Below are 24662 nucleotides of genomic sequence, written 5' to 3'. Positions count from 1 at the left end.
CTCCGTTGCTCTAGTCTCGATAAAACATTGTGTGTTTCTATCTTATAACGTTCACATACTTCAGCGTTCCAGCACTGCTGCCAACTGGTTAGTTCGAAAGGATTCAAGAAGTAGCTGCATCATTTTCGTTAGTCGATCTTGACAGTCAACAAGAGTATTCTTCAATTATCTCGAAATATAGTTTCAAACACATTACGAAAATGGTAAGTAAAAAAAAAGTTGAGAAGTTTAAATGCTCGCAAACGAATATTTAAGAATTGATTCGCAGTGGTGTCAGAATTTAATGAAAACGGTTCGAGGTTATGTGTACCATCGGCGATTTTTGTGTATTCATTGATTCCTTGTTCATAAATTGTACTAATTTTTTTCGTATTGTAATATTTATAAAAACACAAACCGTTTGCAGAGTTTCGGATTGCCACCCCTAAAAAACAAACCCGTCGTTAATCCTGATGATTGCAGTATGCAGGGTGGTAATATTTATGGATTGCCGAATCCCATGGTGGCTGGGTAAGTAACAGAAATGCTCGAACTATATGATTTTTAAATTCAAATGAAAAAGAAATCACCTTTTAACTGTACTGGAAGGAATTTTTTTGGTAGTTTGATAAAGCCACAGAACTCAAAATTCTCTGAAGTCTTTCACGATTATAGCTTCCACAGTTGCCAAATTTTTTCTGCTTGTGATCATTATCATCAATAGAAAGGTCAATTTCACTATTGTTTTTCATCATTAGTTGATCTCATTATGGAACTATATTCATTTTGTCTTGTGGTCATAAAGTTCTTCTACTGAAACTACAATTTTCTCTTATAGTATGTAACGAATGAAGAGACAATTTCATTTTATTTTACCCAAGAAAAATCGAGCAAACCCAACAATCAAAAAGCAGCATACATTTTCAAGAATGACAGAATATTTTCAAGAAAATTAAAGATTTAACATAATTTTGAAATGTCAAAGAATTCAAGAAAAGCTTTCGCCATTGGAAATATCAATACTTCTGTCGTTTTAGCCGTCTGTTGGTTTTTCGTTGTAAATGCTCATGAAGGAAAAAAAATGAAACTGTTATACATTGAAATGCTCGTACAAAACTGCCAATTATTCATGAATATTTACACAGCATATTGAATCCTATTTTTCAGGCTTGGAGCGACTAGGCCAAAAGTAGGATTTGCTCATCCTCTCGAAGCTTCAGAACGCAATGTAAGATTGCTGATTTCAGTGTCATAATAAAAATGAATACATAGAACTGAACTAAATGGTGATTGATTTTTGTTTTCAATGTTTCAGTTTCACAAAAATAGATTGCAGAGAGAAATGGTTATGTTGAGAAACATTCAAGGACTTCATGCACCCATGCGTTTAGCAATGGAACTCAAAACTGCAGATAAAGTTGGTCGATTGCCGTTCCTCCATTCGTCAAAAGTGATGAGAGACGTCATACTCGGACGAGATGAGGAAATTGGGTAAAAAACAAATTTAAAAAAATCAAAATGGGCAAAAAATTTTCTAAAGTGTTTATCGCACTAGAAAATAGTTACGATTTCCATTATTTCGTCGATTTTATCGTACGTTTTTCTATTTTTTCAGGTTCGAAGATATTCTGAACACCCATGAATTCAGAGAACAGATGGGTCAACCTCACGCCATCGTCGAAAAACAACTCGGTATTCTGTAGTTTACGATATCATTGCTGAATTCATTCGTCACGTAACTGAATCAATGAATTCGATTACTTTTTCTTTTTACAATTTATATTAATTCTACGCCAATAAAAAAATATCGTTGCATAGCGTAAAAGTAAAAATGTTTAAAATTCGCTCTAATCATTTGAAAAATTAGGGATCTGGCCAAACAAGATCACTGATTCTTATCCTACAAATTTTTTTGACTTCTTCTATACTCGTTAGCAGTTCACTTTCCGGCTGATTCTTTAAACGTTCTTCAATTCCAGTCAATATTGCAGGAACTCTATTCTCACGAGCGCAAATAACGAATGGAAATCGAAATTTTTCTTTATATCTGCAAAAATAACGATTTTAATTATTCGAATTAATTGAAATAACTGAAAGAGCGTATACACGTATATTCGAACTCACAAATGATTGAGATTATTAAGGGTCTGCTTCTCGTCTTTCGTCATTTTGTCGAGACCTGCACTCTTCTGTTCATTTTTCGACTCCAACGTTAGTTTTCCTTCATCACATAATTTACCTGCCAAATCTGGATGTTTCAAGAGAATCTGCTCTTTTTCTAGAATCATGCAAAAATCTCGCCGTTATTTCTGTCAATTGTTGCGAACACTAGAGAATTTTGACAAACAATCGATAAGATCCTTTTACAAAGGTACAAAAAAGCTCATTGCCAAAATAATAATCAATGGAACATCGATTTTCAACTAGGATTTCATACCTGTTTCTTCGAGTTCGTCCAGATAATTATCAAACGCTATTTTCAAGTCTTCCACTCGTTTAAAAGGTCTTCTAGCCGATATTTTTCGTGTCGCTTCGGGACAATGTTCTATGATATTGCCAAATATCCAATCGAATTGGTCAACAGCAAGCGCGTTGACCTCACCGATGCTGAATATTCCGCTCGAATTCATGCTCATGTCGAATATTCTAAAATCGAAAAAGGATAAAATTATAGCAACAATTACGAGTTATTTTCTGTTTTATAAAAAAATTAATAATTCAATTAATTTTCGACTCTCATTAGGCTTGCTGGTTTATGCAACTCAGAGTTTCAACACCATTTTTCAATAATTCGATTTAAAGGCTTTGAATATTCTGAACTCGAAATAAACATAGAAAAATTAATAACTCAGACAATTTTCGACACAAATTCAATAAAAGAACTTACTGGTGCAGTTTAAGTTATTTTATATGACTATTAAAATAATTAAATATTGTCAATTGAGAACTTGTGATAGTACATAAAAATTTATATTTTCAAGATCAAAGTATATCGTTCCAAATATTTATTGTTCAGATTCGAAATTTTTTTTGATAACTCATTCCTGTAAATCGATAAACAGTAGTATTTTGAGTTTGTATCGAATTTTCTAAATGCATAAACTAGTCAGGAATCTTTTCGATAATATAGAAAAATTTGTGACATTTAAAACTTAAAATTCGATAGTTTACTTACCCAACGATTCGGCAGCAAGGCAAACCTAATTTAAACGGCAAGTGGGGCACATTGTGCGAGTGGCGCATTCGAATGAACCACAAGAGTTCCACTCGACTGGGTTCACAAGATTATCGTCCATTATCAGCCGAAGTTTACGAAAATAATATAGGAAAGTGCGCTCACTGGAAGTCAACTTTCACAACGTTCCTCCAATTGGAAGCCTGCGGTACAAACTTCAGTTTCGAAGAGTCAAAGTAGTAAAAAAAGTGTGCCCTTTCCTCGACCAGAGAATTCTTATCAATTGGAACGTACGTGGTAATTCGAATAATCTCGTATGGAAGGAGAATCGTATTTCTTCGATCGAGCATGGGCAATCTCACGTTTGATTGTGAAAAAATTTTATCTCAGCAATAAATGACCTTCGATTTTTTCGTATTATTGCATTGGAATAGTATCTTATTGAAAATTTGAAATGTCAATTGAAGTCACTCTGCTTATCATCAACTGATCATTATTATCTCAAAGTTGATCGAGTTTGGAAACTCAAATTAAAAAAAAAAATCTCGCCACTGTGTCTGCCGTGGCATGTCGAAAACACTCGAATCATGATTTGGCAAGTTTTTATTAAGATTATATATGCCTTGATCAATTTGGTTGATAACTTGTATGGACTGCCAGTCGGTAAAGTAGAGAATTTCAATTTTCAAAATACCGATCGAGCTCAAGTTGTGGGCTGATGGTAAAGCAAGCATTTTATGACCAACTTCAGAATGAAATCAATATTTGCTCGGTTGATAAAAATCATCCGTTTTTGAGACTCGTCAAATTCCATTCTCTCGCTGCGTGAAGCTTCGCTCGATTCGTGGAGATATACAAAAGTAGTTTTAATTTTCGTATTCATCGAAATTATTTATTTATTTATTTATTTTTCAATTTTTAGAAAATAATTCACTTTTACAAAAAAAAGTATGAATAACGTTGGACGTAATTTTGAACCATCAAAAAAAAATTCCAAAAATCTTTCATATGACTTCTAGCAGAAGACACAACAACGGTTTTCAGATTGGACGATTTCCATATACAGTTGCTTCATGTGAAATTCCAATACTGGGATGGGTGATCGCTTAGTTACGTAGACTGGAAAAGTAATTTTAGCATTAAAGTGATGGAATTTTGTTGCATGAGGAATGTTCGATTCAACGACTCTTTTGAGTGAAATTATTTTTTGTTCGAATGACTAAGACAATTTATTTGCTTCCGCGCTTTCTAGTTGCTTCAATCAAATATAAGTTTGAATCTCAGTCATTAAAGTGACTGATTGTTCGTCATGGGACGAATGAGTAAGTTTAATGGAACGATATTAGTGAACCAAGAAATTGTGGAAAGCAAAATGAAATTTATCAACCTAAACAAAAATTTGATCAAGCACCTAATTCATTGGCTCAAATAAAATAGTTTGCTACAGTTTATTGAATCTACGTTTACCATAAATGTTGGTTAATCGAACAGCAATAATTCACAGCAGTCTCAGATCCCTGCGATTTATCTGTTGAATATTTTGTTGTCCGTACCGAACTAAATATTTTGGTTGAAGCAACGAAATTTCGTTCAGCTTTTTTTTTCCTCGATGGATTCACCGACAGACGCTTAATTCGCTGAATTTTCAGTTTTTTATCGCAGCAATCTACTCACGAACTCAGCAATAATATAGCGACGGTATCAGCGCATGGATTCTTCATAGTTTCTTTTGCAGTAGAAAGAAAAATTCGTTGACCCAACAAAATTATCGTGGGATCAATAATCTGTAATTTGATGATTCGTAAAATTTTGCCCATTCAGTCACGTGATTTTCTGGCTCAAATGAATATTATTAACTGCAACGAAAAGATCGTACGATTAAGAAAAGCTTTGATTTGTTCGCCACGTAGAATTGTTTGACCCAACAAGAATGAAGAATCAACAAATTTCTTCTCTCATCTGCAATCGCTTTTTCGATACCTCGAAAGTTTTATCGGCGGATTTTTATCGCTATTTCGAATCGTCACTCCCGCTTGGAAATGTTTTTGCACGAAGCTCATGAGTGAATATATGAAATGTAAAAAAAATTCCAGCCACAACCTGGCGTTCGAGAGCACCGATCTTCGATTCACTTCAAAATGCGCATGAGGCAACATATTTATCCATAAAAAATTATGATTCGACGTTCGAGTTATCTTCCGGGAAATTAATCTAGCGCGATATTACCGATTAACAATTTTTCCACATTCACATTATCTGATAAGCTTCTCGAACGGAGTAGAATGGAATAAAAGTATTATAGCCGAGTGCGTTAAAAAAAAAGGCGGAAAGTAATTCGCGAGCAAATGCTCCAAATCGTTCCGATAATTTCCGTTCAAATAACTAAAGCTCGAGACTTTTTAGAGGATGTGAACCAAGGAGAGTTGTCAATTGATTTCGATCTTACGCAGCCAAACCGAAGAAAATGGCGGTAGCAAAAAAGTCTTTCGATATCTGATAAAACGATGTAACGACGACACGAGAATGGCGGCAGCCTTCGGCGGATGAGCCCGCCCATGAAAACCTTTTCTATATCGCATCAAAAAATATTGAGAGCACCGTGTCGCGCCAAAGTAAACGCCCTCACAAGAAAATCGACGTTCGGAAATGTAGCATGAAAAGTAGAAAATTCATTCGATCAGCAGAGTCTAAAAAATGCTCCCAGCTCCGCGATATCGAACGTAAATACAAAATGGCGACGGAGCAGGGGAAAATGAAGGATGAAAGATCGAGGAATGGGGGTCAGTGCGCGAGCTTACCTGAGAGCGAGGACGCGGCGGTCATCTTTCGGGTGGATTGAGCATCGAAAAGCGGGTATTCCTGTAAAGGATTCCAGGATGCGCGTCGAAGAAGGACGACGTTTTATTACAGTTTTCATCCGCAGATTAGCCCCTTTGGAACCATCGATACTCGATGCCCGAGGAAACTTTATAGCCCCCCGTCGTAAAAAGTATCTATTTGGTGTTTTCGTTCGGTTATACAGAAGGGGACAGAGGCCGAGTAAGACGAACAAAAAGTAGCAGCCGAGGCAGCCCCGGAATTTCTCGCTGTATATGTATAGATATGAAATGAGGCGTGTGTGCGAGCAGCAGGCAGATGAGAAGAGAAAATCTCTCTCCCCTTCCCTCTTTTTGTCTTGCTCGCTCAGGAGCGCGAGCGTGGAGTTCGCGTTTAAATTCTCCCTGCATATAAGGCTTTTATGCAGGGCTCCAATCACGCGGTGCCGACTCTCGCAGCTGAATCCTTTTCATCCTTCAGCGCGAGTGGCCAGTCGAAGCTGCGCTTCTTCCTCTTGTCCAGTATTTTCATCTTTTTAGAATAGATATAAGGCCCCTGGTCGTTACTCCGGAACCTCGGAATGTTTCTTCCATTCTTCATCATCTTGCTCTTCTTCTCTCCTCGCGTAGAGGGAGTTTTGCTCGATGCCAGGGAAGTAGAGAGCGATGAGAACGCTCCTTTCGGAAAAGCCTCTTCTCCCATCACCATTCACGCACCGATCGCGTCATTCTTTTCTCCTTTTTATAGCTCCACAGTCCGAGAGACTTTGGTACTACGTAATAATCAGAGTACGAGCAGTCGCACACCTTTCGAGACTCTTTTTGCCCCTTTTTACGAAGCATTTCTATCAAAAGTCCAAGTGACATTGTTCCCTCGGAGTTGTTACCAAAGTACCTATATACTGACACACGAACACGCTCGTGCGTGTGTCAATGTTTCCGAATATGTGTGCGATGCCCAATGGGGATGGTCGCGAACACTGGCCAACCAACATCAACGTGCAAAAGTTGTTTCACCGGCTTTTTCGAGCAACGCGAGGATAAAAAGAGAGTTCAAAATAAAAGAGAAAATCCAGGGCGAAAACGAACGAGAAGTGAAACTACGATAGAACAGCAGAGTTCGAGGGCTTTTGCCGTGGCGTTAGTACGAACAAAGAGAAAGATAGACTCGCTGGAAGAGAGAGAACGAGATTACGTACGTATATAGAATCGGGGTTCGCAACTGTGTATAACGAATAAAGTGGTCTGGCGGTATGGGGCTGGGGTCGGACATCGATCTGGTAGTTAACTGTAGGGTACCCCCGGGACTCGTTGCCACCTTCGCGAGTGCCCGTTCCAGCATCCATACGATTCACTACCGCCAGTTATCCTGTGGGCACTCACATAAACCGCATTACACGTTTTTACTCTCGTATTTATGTACGATCTAACAGCGCAGAGACAGAGAGAGGAGCGGAGAGGAAATCTCCCTCTTGCACTTCCTTTTTTCTCTCCTTTTTCAGATCGCAATTCTTCTCGACGTAAACTATCGCCGCAGTTTCTCGCCCGCGAAGGGTCCGCGTAAACAAATTTTCCACACTCTTCTCTTCCTTTTGAATCCATTTGGAGCTGTAAATTTGGCACGTTTAGGAGGATCCTCATAAAATCTGACGAACGATGCTCCACAGTTGAGCGTAACTATTTTATTTACACCTTTTTCCAATCTTTCTGTAGAACTCGGATTAATTTAACGGCGCCTTTGACCAATTCCGGTTATGCGAAATCAACGAAAGTTCAACCCTCGTGTTACTGGCTTTAAAAAGAAAATATCGAAAAAAGAATAATTGTATTGCAAATGGGGATCGTAAACCAATAAAAATAAACGAATTTCAGATTCTTCATCTTCGTTACGAATGATCAATCATCGATTCATTGGCAACACATTTTTTATTTTGAAGGAAATTTTTCGATGGGAAGAAACTCATGAAAATTTTTCGGTAAAATGAACCTTTGGCGATGAGACTATACAACAAAAACCCGGAATTCTCGAAAAATCGGAATAAAATTCATGAGGAAAAGATGAGAGTACGATGATGCGCGATCAATAAATAAATATTATTAAACATCATGTCGTATATTTTCGAATTCTTTTATAATAGTGCGATCACAAATTGTCTTAAATCGTCATTGGATAATCCTGAAAATTCTACATAACATAAAACTATTATCGTTGTTACGAATAGAATAACTTACGATTGCGCTTGCGTCAGCTTTTGTATATACCTATTTACACATGTACTCAAAACAAATGAAGCAAATGACATGAGATTTTTTAATTATTTTCTATTAAATCTACTGCTATTATAATACGATTAATTTTTCCTTTTTTAATCTCATGAAAAATCGAAGCGCTTTGACAGAAAGGATCGTTAATTCAAACTAAATAAGAAAATAACATTACAAGAGTTTGTGTGTCGCGAGTTTGTTTGTGTGCATGTGTGTGCGTGTGTGTGTGTATGTGTGTCTATTTCGTGTGGACATAATATCGTATTTTGCATTATTATACGCTCAAGGCACACGGCATTTTCATCGCATTTACTCCTCCTCCGCACTATCGCACGTAAATTTCTTCTTTTTATCGCAATCGCTAAATACGGTATTTCATATTAATTTTTTTTCTTTTTGTATAATCTTTATTTTTTGTCCTTTTTTCGTTTTATTACTTTTATTTTACATATATCATCATCCACACTAATGCTCCGAAGGTGTCATGTCAATTTTAGCGGCGATCAAATGCTCGAGCAAACATCTACAATGTCACTATTATTGCGGAGCTTATCAGGAGTGGGCGAGCGCGAGATTTTCCATGCCCGTTTAGAAATTCTCCGACGAGAATTCTCACCTCCTTCTCGCAATTGTACGTTTTCCTTTTTTTTTCTGTTTTTTATTATATTTATTTTCATTTTGTCTCATGCGCTCGAGGCAATTGTTCAGGGAACGAAGATTAAAGTGGGTACAATGTATTTCGACTTAAAGTAACGTGCGATCGTGTGCGCACGAGCGACAAAAAACTTATTGCTGCACGCACTCGCCCCCCATTTTTTTTTCGTTGATTAAGGCAAGTCGTTACGTTCGTACATACTCATTTATACGTATGTATAAATATACATTACTTCGCACTGTTTTCTTTCTCCTTCAGGCGAACTCGAAATTTTTTGCTAATGTTTTTCGTCGGTTCTTTTCTAACAGGGCTCTTGGTTTCCCTCCGGAGTACACGTTGCCACGAAATTCAATCAGATTTCTCGAATACTATAAATCAACTTTTGAGGATGGGCATGCATGTGACGAAGTGCTTAAACTAATCGCTCCAAATGTTTTGTGTTCGAGGGCCGATGAGTTAAAAAAATTAGAACGTTTCACGGAGGATTATCGGTATGTGCGTCGATAATATCGAAAAACAGAATTACTCGATCGTCTGTAAATCCGCGCTTCTTTCTCTAGATGAGAATGATGAACGCGGATTTGCAGAGAAGTAAACGTTTCGCTCGGGAGTGCGACGTTCCTCTCAGGACAATTCGAGAGATGAGCGTCGCGATAAAACCATCAAAAAACGCTTCAGCGAGCCGAGCTTCGTAACATTTTTTGCGATATTTTCGCTACCTATTAACACGACCGTTCTAATCGCGACGTTTATTTATTCATTTTTCGTTTTTATTTCAATTATGTTTTCATTAACGTCACTTTATTCATTGCGCCCGCGCAACAGGAGCTCCGACTGTAACTTTCTCTCTCTTCTTTCTTTTGCTTGTCGAAGAACTGCCATTTAAAAATGGACCGTTTATACTTCAATAAAATATGAGATCGAGTACTTTTTTATTCGTCGATAACGATATAAAAATGCATCGAACTCGTTTTTAAACAGCGTAGAAATGTTTTCGTGGAATATTTAGTTTCAGCTTTCCGTGGCAACGCAAATCTCGGAGGGAAATGAAAATACCTTCCGTCATTTATGACGATAAAGCTAACTATCAAAATAATTCTAACGTTTAGATAACTATATCTATTTCGATACGTAGAGACTGTATAGTACAATAATATATTCATATATATATTTATATATAAAAAAAAAAAAAACGATTTTATAATAAGAGAAAAATAAAACCATCAAACAAAACAACAAGAGCCACGAGCTCGAACGATATACGAAAAGTGTCGTTTCTTTTATGCTATTTTTCTTTTAATGTACGCTGTCGAATGTACTTCGGTTAAAAATCGCTTCAACGCGCGAAATTTTTATTTCCTCTTCCACGTGTTTCTTTTGTTCTTGTTTTTTTTTTTTTTTTTTAAATTTTTTTTCGACACGCAAATGCTTTATTTCGTTAAACTTTTTCATGCACGAGTTTCAAGTGATGAAGAAGTGAAGAAAAACGGTTTTTGCGTCTGGCACGAATCGGAGGAAATGATCAGCGTCTGAATATACACTTTGAAAAAACTTACTTTTTATTTACAATTATCTATCCATTCTGCGGCGACGGGTTGAAGCATTTTTGTTTCTCTGTCTTCCCGTCGTATCGTACTCGATTTAATAATCTCTATGTACAAAGGAAAAGGACGTGAAAATAACGGAGTTTGATGAAGTCCGTGCAAAGGACGTGATCCACGCGGAATGAAGAGTCGAAAGGTTCGGGTTCCGGGGAGGTGCGATGGAAGACGGATAAAGGAGACCGGGAGAAGCGAACTTGTCGGAGGGAGCTGACTCGTGCGAGTGAAACCGAAAAAATCAACGGCTCCTGATCGTCAGAGTCTCCCTCGATTTGACGATCGGCCGGAAAATAAAAAGTTTGAGTGCCCAACATCGGACGACGGCGAATACAAGCGGTGCGATCGGTCGGAAAGAAGAAGAGAAAAAAAAGTAATAAACACACGAAGAATATCGCTGTACAAACGCGACGAAGCTTTCGATATCGCGGCCATGAATAAAATTGTCTTAACGACGTTTCACCGACGGATATTTCAACGATTCTTTCACGCTTCGTGCATCCTTAAAACTCTTTATTTTTTTCTTCCTTGGACGCGTCAGGCTCTCGCTCGTAAGAAAAAGCGCTACCGCCGCCCAACATTTTCTCCACTTCACTCCAATTTTTAATCGATCTTTCTCCATCCTTCAATCTTATTTTCTTCCACGACAAATCAATCTCACTCTGAGAGCAACTTCCGGTCAGCCTTGATTCGTCGACCAACAACAATCTTCGCTCGGTCACAAACCAAGCACCGCGTGCGAATGAGCGTGCTGGCTGTGAGCGTGAATCGCACCGATGCCGTGGTGCGGTGCTGGCCCAAGATTCAGAGGCGGTGAACCACCGTTGTGCATTAAGCCGCCGAGCATTCCGCCCATTCCACCGAGCGCCGCCAGACTCGCCATTCCACCGGCTCCACCGTTACCGCTCATCTCACCCGGCTTCATGTCCTTGTGCTCCATCTCTTCTCGCTTCTTCGATTGCTTCCTTTCCTTTGCTCGCCGATTTTGAAACCATATCTTCACCTTTTGGTCGGGAACAAACAGAAAATAAAGAAGAATTTTATCACCTCGTTTCCGACAATCGCCCACTCAATCCCACCTCAAATCTCACATTTTTTCACCTCCGAACGCATGTGGAAAGCATTCACCCTCATTCGTGTGGGATCGCAATCCCAGTTACTTCAATATTTTTGGGTCTAACCGACCTTCGACCGTAATTCGGCATGAACTTTTCCTTCTTTTTGTCCACCGTTTAGACAGCGACTTCTACACTCTGATTTCCCTCGATCTTTAATTAGGGTCGGGGTACTCACCTTAATTGGGGTTAGTTTTATGTGTTTGGGAAATCGGGCATAAATAAGCTTGATTTTAGTGTGAATTTGACTTGAGGATTTTCGAAGTTTCTGATAGAAAAGCTTCGTTTCTCATATTTACTTGACTTTTGGATGATGCATCTTTGAAAGAAAGTCTTGAAACAAGTTTTTTGAATGCTGTAAGCTTCGACCGAGTTCAAATTTGTTGAGATGCCCGTAGAGAAGATTTTTTCATTTTCATTGCTGTGTAAAACGTTCTACAAACGTTCCTGTTCGCTTCTGAATTGAAAGCGTGCTTTTGATTCGATCACGTCGAGCGTCGTGCTAGAAAATTTCATCCGCGAGTGTCGCAACGCTTAAAAAATTATTTATTTTTGGTTTCTCACCTGTCTTTCCGAGAGCGCGAGATTCGCTGCGAGCTCAGCTTTGCGCCTGATCGTGATGTAACGACTGTAATGAAACTCTTTCTCAAGCTCAAGCCTCTGGTGATCCGTGTACACGACCCTGTATTTGTCCTTCGTTCGAGTCTTCCCTGCGAGCCGACAAATTCGAGATTTAGTTAAAGCCAAAAATACATCAAGCAGGCGTGCGCTTTTCGGTAAATAAATATCTGGATTCGAATGATCCGCGCAGAGATCAAAAATGGGACGGAGAACCGAGAAGATAAATTAATGAAAATCATGCCCACACAAAGCAGAAAATTTCTCAAATTACAATACGATCCCAACGAATTAAGGAGTTTCATAGAAGCCAATAAGTTCTTGCGGGGACAATTTCTTCGAGTTTTATCCACGATCTACCAAGCTCGTGCTATTACAGTGAGAAACAAAAGGAGAAAAAACCAGATTTTTATCCAACGCAACGCGCCTACGTACGATAACGCGCATTATCATAAGATCCACGAAAACACGCGAGCTCGGTGTCTTCGCGTCATTTCGCTCCCGCGCGCTAATCAAACTCTTTGATAAGCGCACTTATGCAGAGTGAAAAAGAAATAAAAATGGAAGATACAGAGCTGGGAGTTTCAGGCAGAAACATATCCAGGGAAGTTGGCACGGTGATACAAAACTTGAAGAGCCCGAGTCCAAATTTGACTAAACAACCAAAAAATGATGAAGCATCATGAAACATTAGAAGTCAAATTAATCAGATTTTCATCGAACTCTCCTTCGTTATTTTCACATTCAAATCATCGAAAGTTTTGTCGCAAGTCCTGCAATACTGCCGAGAATTGCATAACAGAATGAAAACACGAAGAAAAATGTATTGAATGAGGAAAAAGTGTCGGTGCGCGTGTATCTTAATGTTGATAGAAACGCGGATACGAGCTGACAACTGCTGCTGTAAATGGAGATGACGAGATGCGTTGGCATTTTCTCACATCCCAGTCCATCATGTTTTCGGTGTTAGTGGCATGACGAAAGAGAAATCGGAGAGAGGGACCATGTGAAAAGGAGGGAGGTGAATGGAGAAGGAAAGAGACGGAGGGGAGGGGAGTGAGAGAGTTGTACAGCACGATTAGATAAGGCCACGGGGCGGCGAGATCAAAGGCAGACTCGCTAATCCACCACTCCTCGATAACTCTCGCGGTACGAGCGAGCGAGAGAGAAACCTTCGAAAAGCAGCGTCGAATAACTCAACGTTTTTGTATATCTATGTACAAAAAATAATGTAATACATCTTTTTCTCACCGGGATCCGGGCAAAAGCAGCCATAACTCCGTGTCCGTTCAGTGTCGTCGAATCTTTCGATATTTTTGATAAATTATTCCGAACAAAGGGCATCTCGTGGCGCAAAAAACTACGAAAATAGTCGGATGAGTCACGAGCTCAAACACGTGAAACCACATCAGGTAAAAGCTGCTAAAACGGATAGATTTTGTTTGCTATTCTGCACGCAGATCCTGCTGCTGAATTCATCTCAATTCGTCATCTTTCTTCCGACGACCGCACTAGCTGCGTCAGAGATTTCAAAGAAAAAATAATTATCGTCGTTTCGAGATTTTGCGAGGACAAAATGTTTATTTGCGTGAATTATTCCGCACTGAAATGTCCGTTTTACGTCGATTCACGACTTTGCCATGCTACGAAGTGTCGAGGAATAATTTCGGGTTTTTTTGCAAGAGCGCCAGGTGATGGAATTCGTGCCTCGATAATGCATGGAAGGGGAAAAGATTTTCTGAAAACTGCATACACCGCCACGTCGCGTTGAGATAAAACGACGATTTTTTCGTTGTAGAATTTTTTGTTTTTTTTTTTTTTTGAGAACGTGCTAAGATCGTGAAGCGCCCCAAATACGCTATTTTATTTCTACATAAAATTTTATGTATACGTAAAGCTTTTAGCTAGAATTTTAGTGGAGTGGAGAACGCTGACGGCTGAAAGAACGACGGAGCTAGGATTACCGGTTCTCTGTGTACTGTACACACGGATTCGAGTGAGACCCCTTTTTTCATTGAAACACTCGTCGAGGCGCACCGATATCAAAATCGTGGCCACTTTTATACCCGGGAATAACGCGTTCCATCGCTCTAACTCGCACAGTTGTGCGAGGCTGAACGAAAGGGAATTACGAAGAGTGAATTTTTCCACTGGCTCTTACACTTTCCAGCCAAATTGATAAAAAACTTTTTTACTTACACTTCGATCGATTCGTGAAAGCCTTTCGTCGACTCCGGTGAAAAAATGAATTTCGCTTCCGAAGAAAAATTGGCGGATTTGATATTTGTCAACGGAGAAATGGCAGGGATTTCCGTCGTTATTTGGACGAGCGAAAAAAATGCTCCGCTCGACTAATAACGTCAGCAGACTCTCGGACGACGAATGAGAAGAGATAAAGTGAAAAAGCGAGTTTTTCGAGTGGTTGCAAAGATCGGAATCGTAGAACAGGAGTGTATTGCACTTTGCATTGATAAAGAAAGAAAACGAATGCATTTGTAGACGCATTAATATAATGTTAACTGCCGCGAAGCTGCGCGAGGTGATTGCACTCTTAACCTTGTCTCGAGGTCTATTTCGAGAAAGAGTTTCTTCGATATCAGGAATAAGAGCTTTAGGGATTTAGGCGAAGTTTCTTTGATGGTCACCGCTTTCGCGCGCGTGCTCGCGCACCAACAAAAAATCAGATGGATCTATATATCGACGCGTATATCAATATATATCCATCCAAAACACGGCCAGCTGCACGCGGCTCGACTCTCGCACGTTCGATTGATAAGGGAGTAATCCGAACGTACGATGCATGAACGATCAGCTATGTACGTACTCGAGGCCGAAAACGGGCTTCGTAACTCGACGAAGAAAATCGAGAAGCGTGCCAATCTTTCGACGCACATTTACATAAACATGGAGAATCGAATTTTTTATGGCAAATTGAACAAATTTTTATCGAATTATTGGAAATTGAAAAGTGGTTAAAATAATTACTGCTAATTAAACGTAACGAATCTATTTGATGGCAGTCAAATTAAAAAAAAAACACACACACACACACACAATTAAGGCTGAACACATTATTTTGTTGATTATTCAATTATCGCGATAATGTTCGTCCGCGTATAATAATTGATTTTACAGTTAAATGGAAGTGTTTCGTGACAGAGTTCGAAAAGATTTGATAGAATGAAAATTCTAGAAATAAAATCACACGGAATAAATGGACGCGAAATTGGACAGGAAAGCATCGATATTGTACGAAAGCCTGGAGCTCTGAATCCCCGAGTGCTTAAATCTCGAATGTGATGTTACCCGACAATATTCATAACTCAGAAAGTTGTGTGCAAGTCGGCGAGAAGTACAAGACAAGTTGACGGGTATAACGAGATGAGAGTTTTCGCGAGAGGGTAGCACCGCGGAATATGAATGGGCCGCAAGCGAGCCTCGACATGCGACAGTGCGGCGTGTAAGAGGGTGGCGCGATTTTATGTACGTGCTCCAAGGGCGAAACGTTGGCACACATGAACGCTGCGAGAGCAAAGCGACGAGGGACTGGAAAGAAACGGGACTCTCGGGACTCGTTGCCACCCCATTACAGAGCGGGAGAAAAAGAAAGAGAGAAAGATAAATAACTTTTTTGCTCTTCTATATCGTGCAGCTTCGCGCCGGAAAACGCAGAAGTGAATGAGAGAAAGAGAAGAAGAAGAAAGGGGAGGGAGAGCATTTTCGGATTCTGTTTCAACCGTCCGATTTTCGCCTCCCCCATCGTCACGACAAGTGCTCGCGTTCCTATGTATAAATTCATATTATAGGAGCACATATGCATATACGTGCATGCTGTACGCGTACGTATCGCAGTCCCGGAAGGTCCTATTTGTCAACGACATCACAATTACCACGGCATTGTACCACGTCACATTTGTACGTATTCTTTCTCTTCCCGTATCAAATGTCACATCATTCCCTTTTTTATTCTCAGTCTTTCGTGTCTCTAATATTATTTCGCTGGGAGTGTAAGCAGTTTTGGAAACTTTTAAATCGTTGTACGTGGTGGTTCGTGCGTTGTTGAAGGTATTTAAGCTTTTCGTTGTGTTTTCTGAAGGCTAATGGCTTCTCGTGTGGAACAATATTTGTGAAATTTTTCCTTGGTTTTTCCTGGCAGCTCTTTTTCAATGAAGAAACCTATGCTTTGGGGGTTTTAAGGTAAAACTTGTGTTTTGGTTGAAAGGGGTTGTGTGTTTTTAAAAAATTGAAGGTGCGATTATAATAGAGTGGAAAGTAACAGCAACGAATATGGAGCATTCGGTAAATGGGTTAATTTGGAGGAAAAAAACGTTGGGAGAGCTTTTGTAAAGAATAAATTCTAGGGAAATGATTATTCGGGGCGGGGAAATCCCGGCTGAGATGATCTAGATAATTAAAAGAGTAGCGTGACATTTTATGGTTGGAAAGACCGGAATTCAGGGGACAAAACAATGGTCGGAAAAAGTGCTACCCCGTGGACGATTGAGTCCTGTCTTTTCGACAGCTCGCCACGATAACGTTACACTATTTCGAACTTTGGGAATGGTTTTTGACAGTGTAAAAGAAGAACTACCTGCGAGTCGAGAGTCGCGCGAGACTGTCTTTTGTTCTCGAAAATAATATATACTACTGGCCTAGAAAACTCGGAGAGACATTGTAGTAGCCTCCTCCTCGACGTCCTTGTTTTTCTCACTCTGTCTCATTGACTAGTCGAGATCATCCTCGATGCCATACTTCATTTTACGACTCCTTGTGCAGACGGCGAACATTTTATTGGTGAGCTTAGACACTCACTTGTTCTTTTTCTCGATATTTCGCTCTTTTTTACTATCCTTTTTGTCTCTCTCTTCCTCGCCCCTGGAAACAATGAGACGAGAGAAGCGCCGCACTTTTCTAAACAATGAGGAAATAATATCGTGCAGAGTCTCCGTAGTCCTGCACGATTTTCACCGGCTGTTAGATCCCACGTGATTTCGCTCTCCTGTGGAAATACGACTTTTTGCAAACAGGAACCAAAACCATTTTTCGCGTGACATTCCTCCGATAGGAATATGATTGTTTTCTAGCTAAAGAAGTGAAAAATCCCATGGCGCGGTGGATCTTTACGAAAACTTGAAAGAAAATATGTTTTCACGTGTAAGCAAATCATGACTTTGCACAGATATTGAAAGGGACAACATTTATCGCAATTTCGATGGGAGAGAAAACTAACGTCGTGTCGGGCGAGATTATTCTCGGATGTCCATAAACCTGAGTATTCGACGCCGTCAAAAAAACTAAATTTCTATAAACAGCTCAGGAAGAAGGAAAAAAAGACTCGAATTTTTGCTCTCGTTAGACAGTCTCAGCAAACGAGTTGGAAAATTAGTTATGAACTTTCCGCAATTTGCGTTCGACTATACACGTAGATCTATCACTACCTTAAGGTAGTTCTGTACTTTTGTTGAAATCTTGAACTGAAATTTAAATACAGTGTAATAATAGCCTCCATGGAGCGACTGTCAAAATTTCAAATTGATTCACCATTTTGTTTTCGAGATATTCACGATTTGTTTTGTTGTTGACAGCACTTTGTTTACATTTTTTATTACCGACGCCAAACGGATCTTACGACTTAAAAATAAAACCAGTCGTGTATTCAGTACTGTTGTGGGATGAATATTTTAAAAAATGGGAATTTTCGACCATCTAGTTTCGGAGATATCGACTAATGAACTGTGTTAATTTTACGTGACGCGAAACGGGCGCAATGACCAGCTGTGACGACGTGGCAACAGTGTGTGTCACGTCCCGCGGTGCGACGAACTGATGGGCGCAATAAAAAACAACATGAAAGCTTTTTTCTCAAATGTTCGACCACGTTTCTCGATCGAATTGCAACTGGAAGACTTTTTAAACTTCTTTCGTGACGAATAAATAAGATTTCGGGAAACACTGACACTTTGACGCTCGAGGCTATAGTAACACTGGAAAATGGCGTTGTTGCCACGTTTGCAGCGCCACTTTCTATATGCGTAGAGGACCTATTCGTGCATAAGGCGTGATTGTGTAAGACAGGCAGAGTGTACAAGCTTTGACAAAACCGTGTAGCCGGCAGCACCGTACAAGCATTGGATTTCATTGTCGCCCAAACTTTTAGCTCGTACGTGTGCACATACAGAACTACCTTAACGGTCAGGTTGTACCAAATTTAAGGTCAATTCTTGGAACGTAACGAAAATTAGGGAACTCACAAAATTTAGTGAATGTCGCACGGAGGCGTTTCCAAAGACGCAAGAAAGCATTTCCGCACCCCTGTTGAGACTTGCCTTCGCCCAAACGTTTAATTGACTCTCATTGTTGGCAAAACAAGCAGTTCGGATGTGCGCGCGGTCCCGCACTTCTAACCACTATCCTCACCGTAACCCGTTTCGACTCAAGAGTCAACCGTTCTCTCGCTTCACTTTCGTTCATCCCTTAAACTGTGCTGTCAGCGAGTTCGTTAAGTTTTCGTGAATTTACGGTAACCATTATTACCCCAAGTAGACGACGACACCTCGAAACACCAAAGAAGCAGTCGTCAGGTACAAAAATATCACCGTGAATACTCGCTTCGTCGGAAAATCGTTTGAGTCACTCTCGGCTCAACAGAAATGCAAATCTATCTTGACCAAAATCTCGACGCCTACCAGTTCTGAGCCAAGTTTCCATGGTCACGTCTCATCTGTAAAACGAAACTTGAAAATTAAATAAAACCAAAATCCAAGGTCCCCAAATGGCTATTACCGAAATCTGTTTTTCGGCGTCGCACACCGTTGACAATCAGATCGCTGCAAAGAGAAACATCCCTGCGCACGTGTCAATTGATACCCGACGATAGTAAATTCAAAGATTCTTTACTGTCAACATTGCTGCAGCGTACGTAGCTAAAGATTCTTTAAAAAACGTGTTCAGCCGCGGAACTTTTCTTATTTGAGGGGAGAGCTTATTCCCGTGAACCAAAATGGCGCAGGATCAAAGCTCGCCGCGAGTGAAATCGCGTGCAGCATATAAGACTGCTAATTAGCAGCAGAAAGTTTGCGAGCGTTGCCCCGCAACGCGTACTGCAAGCAAGAGCATCCTGCAGAGGATTTTCTCATGCTCGACCGAAAAAACACGTTGATGAATCGTATTAGACATGCGCGGAAGACGAGTGAATGCGCATCATGGCGGTTCTGAGAGCCGGGAGGCAACGCCGAACGAGCACGATATCGCTGTACGCAGTGATTGCGCATCAGAAATATACGTACGTATATGGATAAATGTATCCATAGAAAGGTTGCCGGTGCTGAAGCGCGAAACAACGCGACGGACTAGCGGGCCAAAGAGTATTTCGAATCGTGCGAGATTCGTTATGCGCGAAGCAATGGTCGAGTTGTTGCGAAGCGTATAGCTCCGTATATCCGTGGAGTCTCGAGCTCGGCAATATAACCATAAAATGCAGATAATGGCTGTTGCCCCGAGCTCTTTCTCTCCCTCTCTTTCCCTCCTTCGTGGTTCTATATCTGTGTCGGATATTGGCGGAGAGTCGCACGAAATGAGCAAAACTCGCGCAATCCCGAAGGGTGAGAGCAGCAACATTGCGCCCTGGAGCAGTGCATTTCTTGCCCGTGTGCACACACAATTTCGCACATTTATATATTTGTGTGTACTGCCGAAAGTTGGCAACCCTGTAAAGCATCGGAGGAACACGCGAGAGCGATAATGATGCACGCAAACCATCGGCAAACGAGGAAAGATCGCGAGCGAATGGCTTCCGATCGGTACTCCAATTTGTGCTATAAAAAACAAAGGACTGAGATAGGCAAAGGCGGAATTTATAACGAGGAGAAGAAACTACGCCTGAGTCGCTGTACGGTTTTTTTTGTTCGTGCTGCGGAAAGCAGACATGGCCGCCGTTATATACCGCACGGGGAATTCCCGTGCGGCACGCGATCACCACTCGCTCTCTCTCTCTCTCTCGCTCCCTTCAGTGCCGTTGGCTACGCTAGGCCACAACTGGAAAAAGGGGTTGGTACCTCCCTTCACTTTCAAACGAGGAGAAAAATGCCGGCATAAAAGCTGTATGCGTACGGCTATGTCTATATTTTGGAGATCTACAGAGGCGTGGTTCAAACTTTCAGCTTAAAATAATCCGTCTCGACTCAATGCGAGGGTGTTTTATTTTAATGGAGGGTTGTGTTGCAGGATATGTATCTTATGCATACAACCAATGGAGCTTGTACGCACATTTTACTAATCCACTAATCTAACGACGAGTAAACATGCAACATAAAATGTCAAGTTTGCCTTTGTACTAATGTAATCACATTGAAATTCATTCCTCTCGAAAAATCAACCAGGAGACTTCAATTATTGGAGTGAAGTTGAATAAATTGAGAATACGAGCCAGACGTGAGCGGATCGGGCAAACGGAATTATGTCGAATTCATTATGTCTGTGAGCACAGAAATGATTTAACGAGAAAACAATTTGTCGAACGAGCCGACAATCAGAATTTATCGGAAATACAAATATTTTGGGCTCTCGCAATATAAATATTTTTGTAAATCAAATTGATTTTATTGGTTCCATCACAAATTTGTTTGTAGTTATTCAATATTTAGTCTGTATGAGATAAAATTGGTCGCTAGGGACGGTATTTACCGATCTGTGAAAAGAAACACGATATCTGTCGATGTATTGAATTTTATCAATGGAACTGAGAACAATTCGTCGATTTATGAAACAGAAAAGCACATTTTCAAAGGATATAGCATGCAACGATTACTGCAGAAAATCAAACAGTTTTTACTAAATTACTGTTTTTCTAGCTACACGAATTCGAAAATAAATGTTGCGTTGTCAAGAGAGAAAGACGACTACACAAACGAGCAACGGTAAAATACTATTTCACGTAATGGGGCTAATTAATTGTTTCTTTTGTCTTTTGGAACAATCGTACCGAGAGCGTCGAGTGTGCAGAGCTCGTGGAGCCCCGTCACTGAACCCGCGTTGATCGCAGCTACGTTGCATGCTGCAACAATAAAAATTAATCGTACAATCTTTCGTAAGTGAAAAAACGTGTCGTCGGCTTTTTTGCATGGTTTTTTCTTCGAGTCCTTCGCGTCGTGGAGTGTTAATTTCTTGACAAAACCTTTCAAAAGCTTCGGCAGCTTGCTTATTCATTTTATTAAATCACTCGTATTGTTTCCATGTTAGTATTGATGCTCGACCGAGTCAGTTTTGTTCATTGTGAATAAAACGTAGTCCTTGAAGCCTCAAGAAATTGACGCAAATTGATAAATTTTTCTAGTTATGTGTCTCTTTCGTCAGGCAATGAATTTAGAAATTTAACTCTTTAATGTTGAGAAAAAAAAAGTGCATTAGGCCTCGAACGTATCGAGCTCTCGAGTCGTGTATTTAAATGTTGATTCAGGATCTCTTAAACCCGATCTCTGCGAGCACGTACGAAGGAAAATTGAGATTGACCAACGACAGTCGATCCTCTTTTCGAGCTCGAACAGTCGTAACTTCGTCCCGGATAATCTCACAAATATTTGAGGGCAATTAGATGTTTGCCCGTTCGTTAAACGTGTTTACACTGTTTCGTTCTGTACGTAGAGCCCGCAGGGCGGAAAGTGTGTTTAAAAATAATCCACGTTGAAAGCAATCCGCCGAAACCGGAAATGAAGGATTCCTGCAGACTCGTGTACCACTGATAAATTCGTGTTTCGTAATCTCGAAGGTACTCGCTGAGATTACATTAAAAGGGAGAAAATAATGATCGAATATTTGTCCTCAAGGTGCAGAGTATCTCAGGCATCGTGTGAATAACTGAAAACGTTTATGTGTTCGTGGGATGTCAATGGAGAAGGCAAAATATGCGTCCCAATCATCGAAACCTATGAATCTTCATTCTGTTTACGTTTCTTGAATGAACTCAACGCTTTCGACTCGATGGGTTGCTGAACATACTTATAAATACGTACGAGAGCTTCACAATACTTCACAATATTCTGTTGATATTCGATCGATATCGACGAATATTCTCAACTTTAGCAAGGACCCAAAAAACCTTGGCATCACCGAGTGATCATGCATGACAAGTTGGACAATAAATTCCGCAAATTCTTCGGAGTTACCGCCCTACAGACTTAGTATTACTACAAAAAACGTGAAAAATTAGTTATATGAGAAATTGAAAGCACCAAAGCTGTGATCTCGACCTCATACGATCCTACTCGAAAGTGACTGGACGAGAGGCACCGAAGATAAATAATTTGGGAAAACAACGAGGTATCGAAGCATACCTGGATTCGGTTGACTCTGATACGAGGGTTTCTTCATCCACTCATAAGGACTTCGAATTTGGGACGGTCTCATAGGCGTAGTGGATCCATTGTTGTTATTGTTATTGGCGGTTGTATTGTTGTTGTTGTTTGCAGGTGGGGTGGAAGGAGTTCCAGGGCTGCTGAGCTCACTGCCGCTAACGGTGATCGGCGGACTCGGTTCTCCGCTGTTAACGGCTTGATGGGGTTGTTGGTGATGGTGGTGGGTGCTGTTCTCGTCACCGCTCCATTCGCTAACAGCGCCGTTGAGTTGTTGCTGCTGTTGATGTTGCTGGTAGGCGACTTGGGTGTGATGCTGATATTGAAGATGATGGGAATAGTGATGAGCGTGGGGATGCGGCGACCAAGCAAGCACGTCTGCCGCATGTTCGAGGTATGGCTGAGGGCCTGATGCTTGATGATGGTGATGGTGGTGATGAGGACCGTGGGCAGGATGCCCGTGCGGATAACCGTACCAGTATTGCTGGCTCGGGCTCGTATCAGCGGCTGCTGCCGCAGCTGCAACCACGGCAGCTTGCTGTTGAGCCGCGACGTGTTGAGCTTGTGCAACGTGCTGTTGAGCCTGCTGGGAGAGCTGTTGGTGGGCGACCGTTGCAACGGTGCTCGATTGTTGTTGCTGTTGCTGCTGCTGGCGATACATCGCCAGAGGATTGTAATATGACACCATTCCTATGCTACTTATGTCCGTCATTGGAAACTTATTTTTCAAGTGATTAATCGCTATGTCGAGGGTTCCTTTTCAATGAATCTACGCCCTTACGCACTATCGTCTTGTTTTAATTTCACTGTCTTTCGCGTGATTTACCTCGACCACACTTTCCTCGAACTTTTCACCACAATTACAAACACGTTTTTCTACAATAACATAACGCGAGCGCTCCCTTCGACGAGAGATACGAAACGATAAAGGATTCGAGGAACTCTCACGGAATCGTGATAACGTCTTCACAGGTGGAACAACCCGACGGAACGTTCAGCACCACGTTGCGACGACGAAACGCCGTGACGCACTCTTACCGATCTCAGCTACATCCCATCTCGCCGAGTTATCGTTTTATTCTCTTCCTCTTATCGCGATCACTTTTTTTCCTTTCGTTAAATCACTGTACCAAAAGCACGCTCACGAATATCGCAGGTTCAACACGACCGAGATGACCTTACTTTTCTAACTAACGCGAAACACCAATTATTTTAGTGTCATTAAAACCGCACCGACACGCCTCGTTCATCATAGAAGTTTATCAATCGCGTGAGCATCACACTCCAAAATTCGGCTCGTTGACGCTGGAGTCCCGGAAATCTGCGAGCTACTATTCAACTGATTTTCAAAAACACTGCACTTCTTTCACATCTAAACTGAGATTATTTCATCTAATAACGTAAAAAGTATAAAGACGTTTACGGGTACTGGACCTTCGTGTCACAACGATGATTCTTAACCTGTGTCGATCTTATTGACGTACTTATGACAGTGAGTCGTCGAGTTTGTTGTTTCACCGACGACTGCTCAAACGTCTTTGGTATAGCAAGTCCTCGAGGTATTCCCGAGCTCGGATCCGCCTTCCAAACCTTCGCATTATCCCCACCACTCTGACCTGACTTTCGAGCTCCTCCAATAGGAAAACTCCTCGCTCAACGTGCACTGTAATGGCGCCCGACGGACCTCCCGGAACCCACCGATAAAAGCCACCAACGACACGATAAAAACGTCCTAGGTATCAAACTACGCGTCGCTCACGCCCTCCCTTGCCTCTTTTAATCGTCGCATTTGGATTAGCAACTTTTATTCAGTCCAAATCCTTTCTTGTCATCATTATTATACTTATTATTCTTTTCAATATGGCGTGAAAATCCATCGGATTTTGTCGGGTTTTAACTTTCGCGACTATTTTCAGCCGCTGCGTCTTAACAACGCGCGTTCACTAATTTAAGTCATTCATCTTCTCATACAATTATCCAATCAAATGTGCAAACGTAACTGGACATTGCTCGGGTTGACAAAATTTTTGCCAATTTTGCTCTCCCCAATTTTTCCATTCGATATTCATTGGTTATCTCATTTTTCGTTGGAATG

General features: G+C 40.8%; 3 protein-coding genes across 3 annotated transcripts; 1 reads left to right on the top strand and 2 right to left on the bottom strand.

The window, feature by feature from the left end:
* The first annotated feature begins 58 nt into the window (after nucleotides 1–58).
* Nucleotides 59–1811, top strand: Pomp (proteasome maturation protein). Its single transcript, XM_043411841.1, has 5 exons — nucleotides 59–203; nucleotides 407–510; nucleotides 1147–1207; nucleotides 1295–1470; nucleotides 1595–1811. Exons 1-5 carry the CDS (start codon nucleotides 201–203, stop codon nucleotides 1680–1682), a joined length of 432 nt encoding a protein of 143 aa, XP_043267776.1. The 5' UTR covers nucleotides 59–200; the 3' UTR covers nucleotides 1683–1811.
* Nucleotides 1507–3469, bottom strand: LOC122406410 (2-oxo-4-hydroxy-4-carboxy-5-ureidoimidazoline decarboxylase-like). The gene is made up of 4 exons (XM_043411840.1): nucleotides 3155–3469; nucleotides 2417–2625; nucleotides 2104–2257; nucleotides 1507–2026 (listed from the first exon to the last, which is right to left on the bottom strand). The coding sequence occupies exons 1-4, from the start codon at nucleotides 3220–3222 to the stop codon at nucleotides 1843–1845; spliced, it is 615 nt and encodes a 204-aa protein (XP_043267775.1). The 5' UTR covers nucleotides 3223–3469; the 3' UTR covers nucleotides 1507–1842.
* Nucleotides 3470–10657: 7188 nt separating this feature from the next.
* Nucleotides 10658–24302, bottom strand: cad (caudal). The gene is made up of 3 exons (XM_043412012.1): nucleotides 22550–24302; nucleotides 12168–12313; nucleotides 10658–11491 (listed from the first exon to the last, which is right to left on the bottom strand). Exons 1-3 carry the CDS (start codon nucleotides 23277–23279, stop codon nucleotides 11207–11209), a joined length of 1161 nt encoding a protein of 386 aa, XP_043267947.1. The 5' UTR covers nucleotides 23280–24302; the 3' UTR covers nucleotides 10658–11206.
* Between the last annotated feature and the right edge of the window lie 360 nt (nucleotides 24303–24662).

Source organism: Venturia canescens, chromosome 2 (assembly GCF_019457755.1).
Source record: "Venturia canescens isolate UGA chromosome 2, ASM1945775v1, whole genome shotgun sequence".
Taxonomy (NCBI): domain Eukaryota; kingdom Metazoa; phylum Arthropoda; class Insecta; order Hymenoptera; family Ichneumonidae; genus Venturia; species Venturia canescens.
The sequence above is the reverse complement of the archived record's forward strand: the minus strand, read 5'-3'. Positions and strand labels throughout refer to the sequence as shown.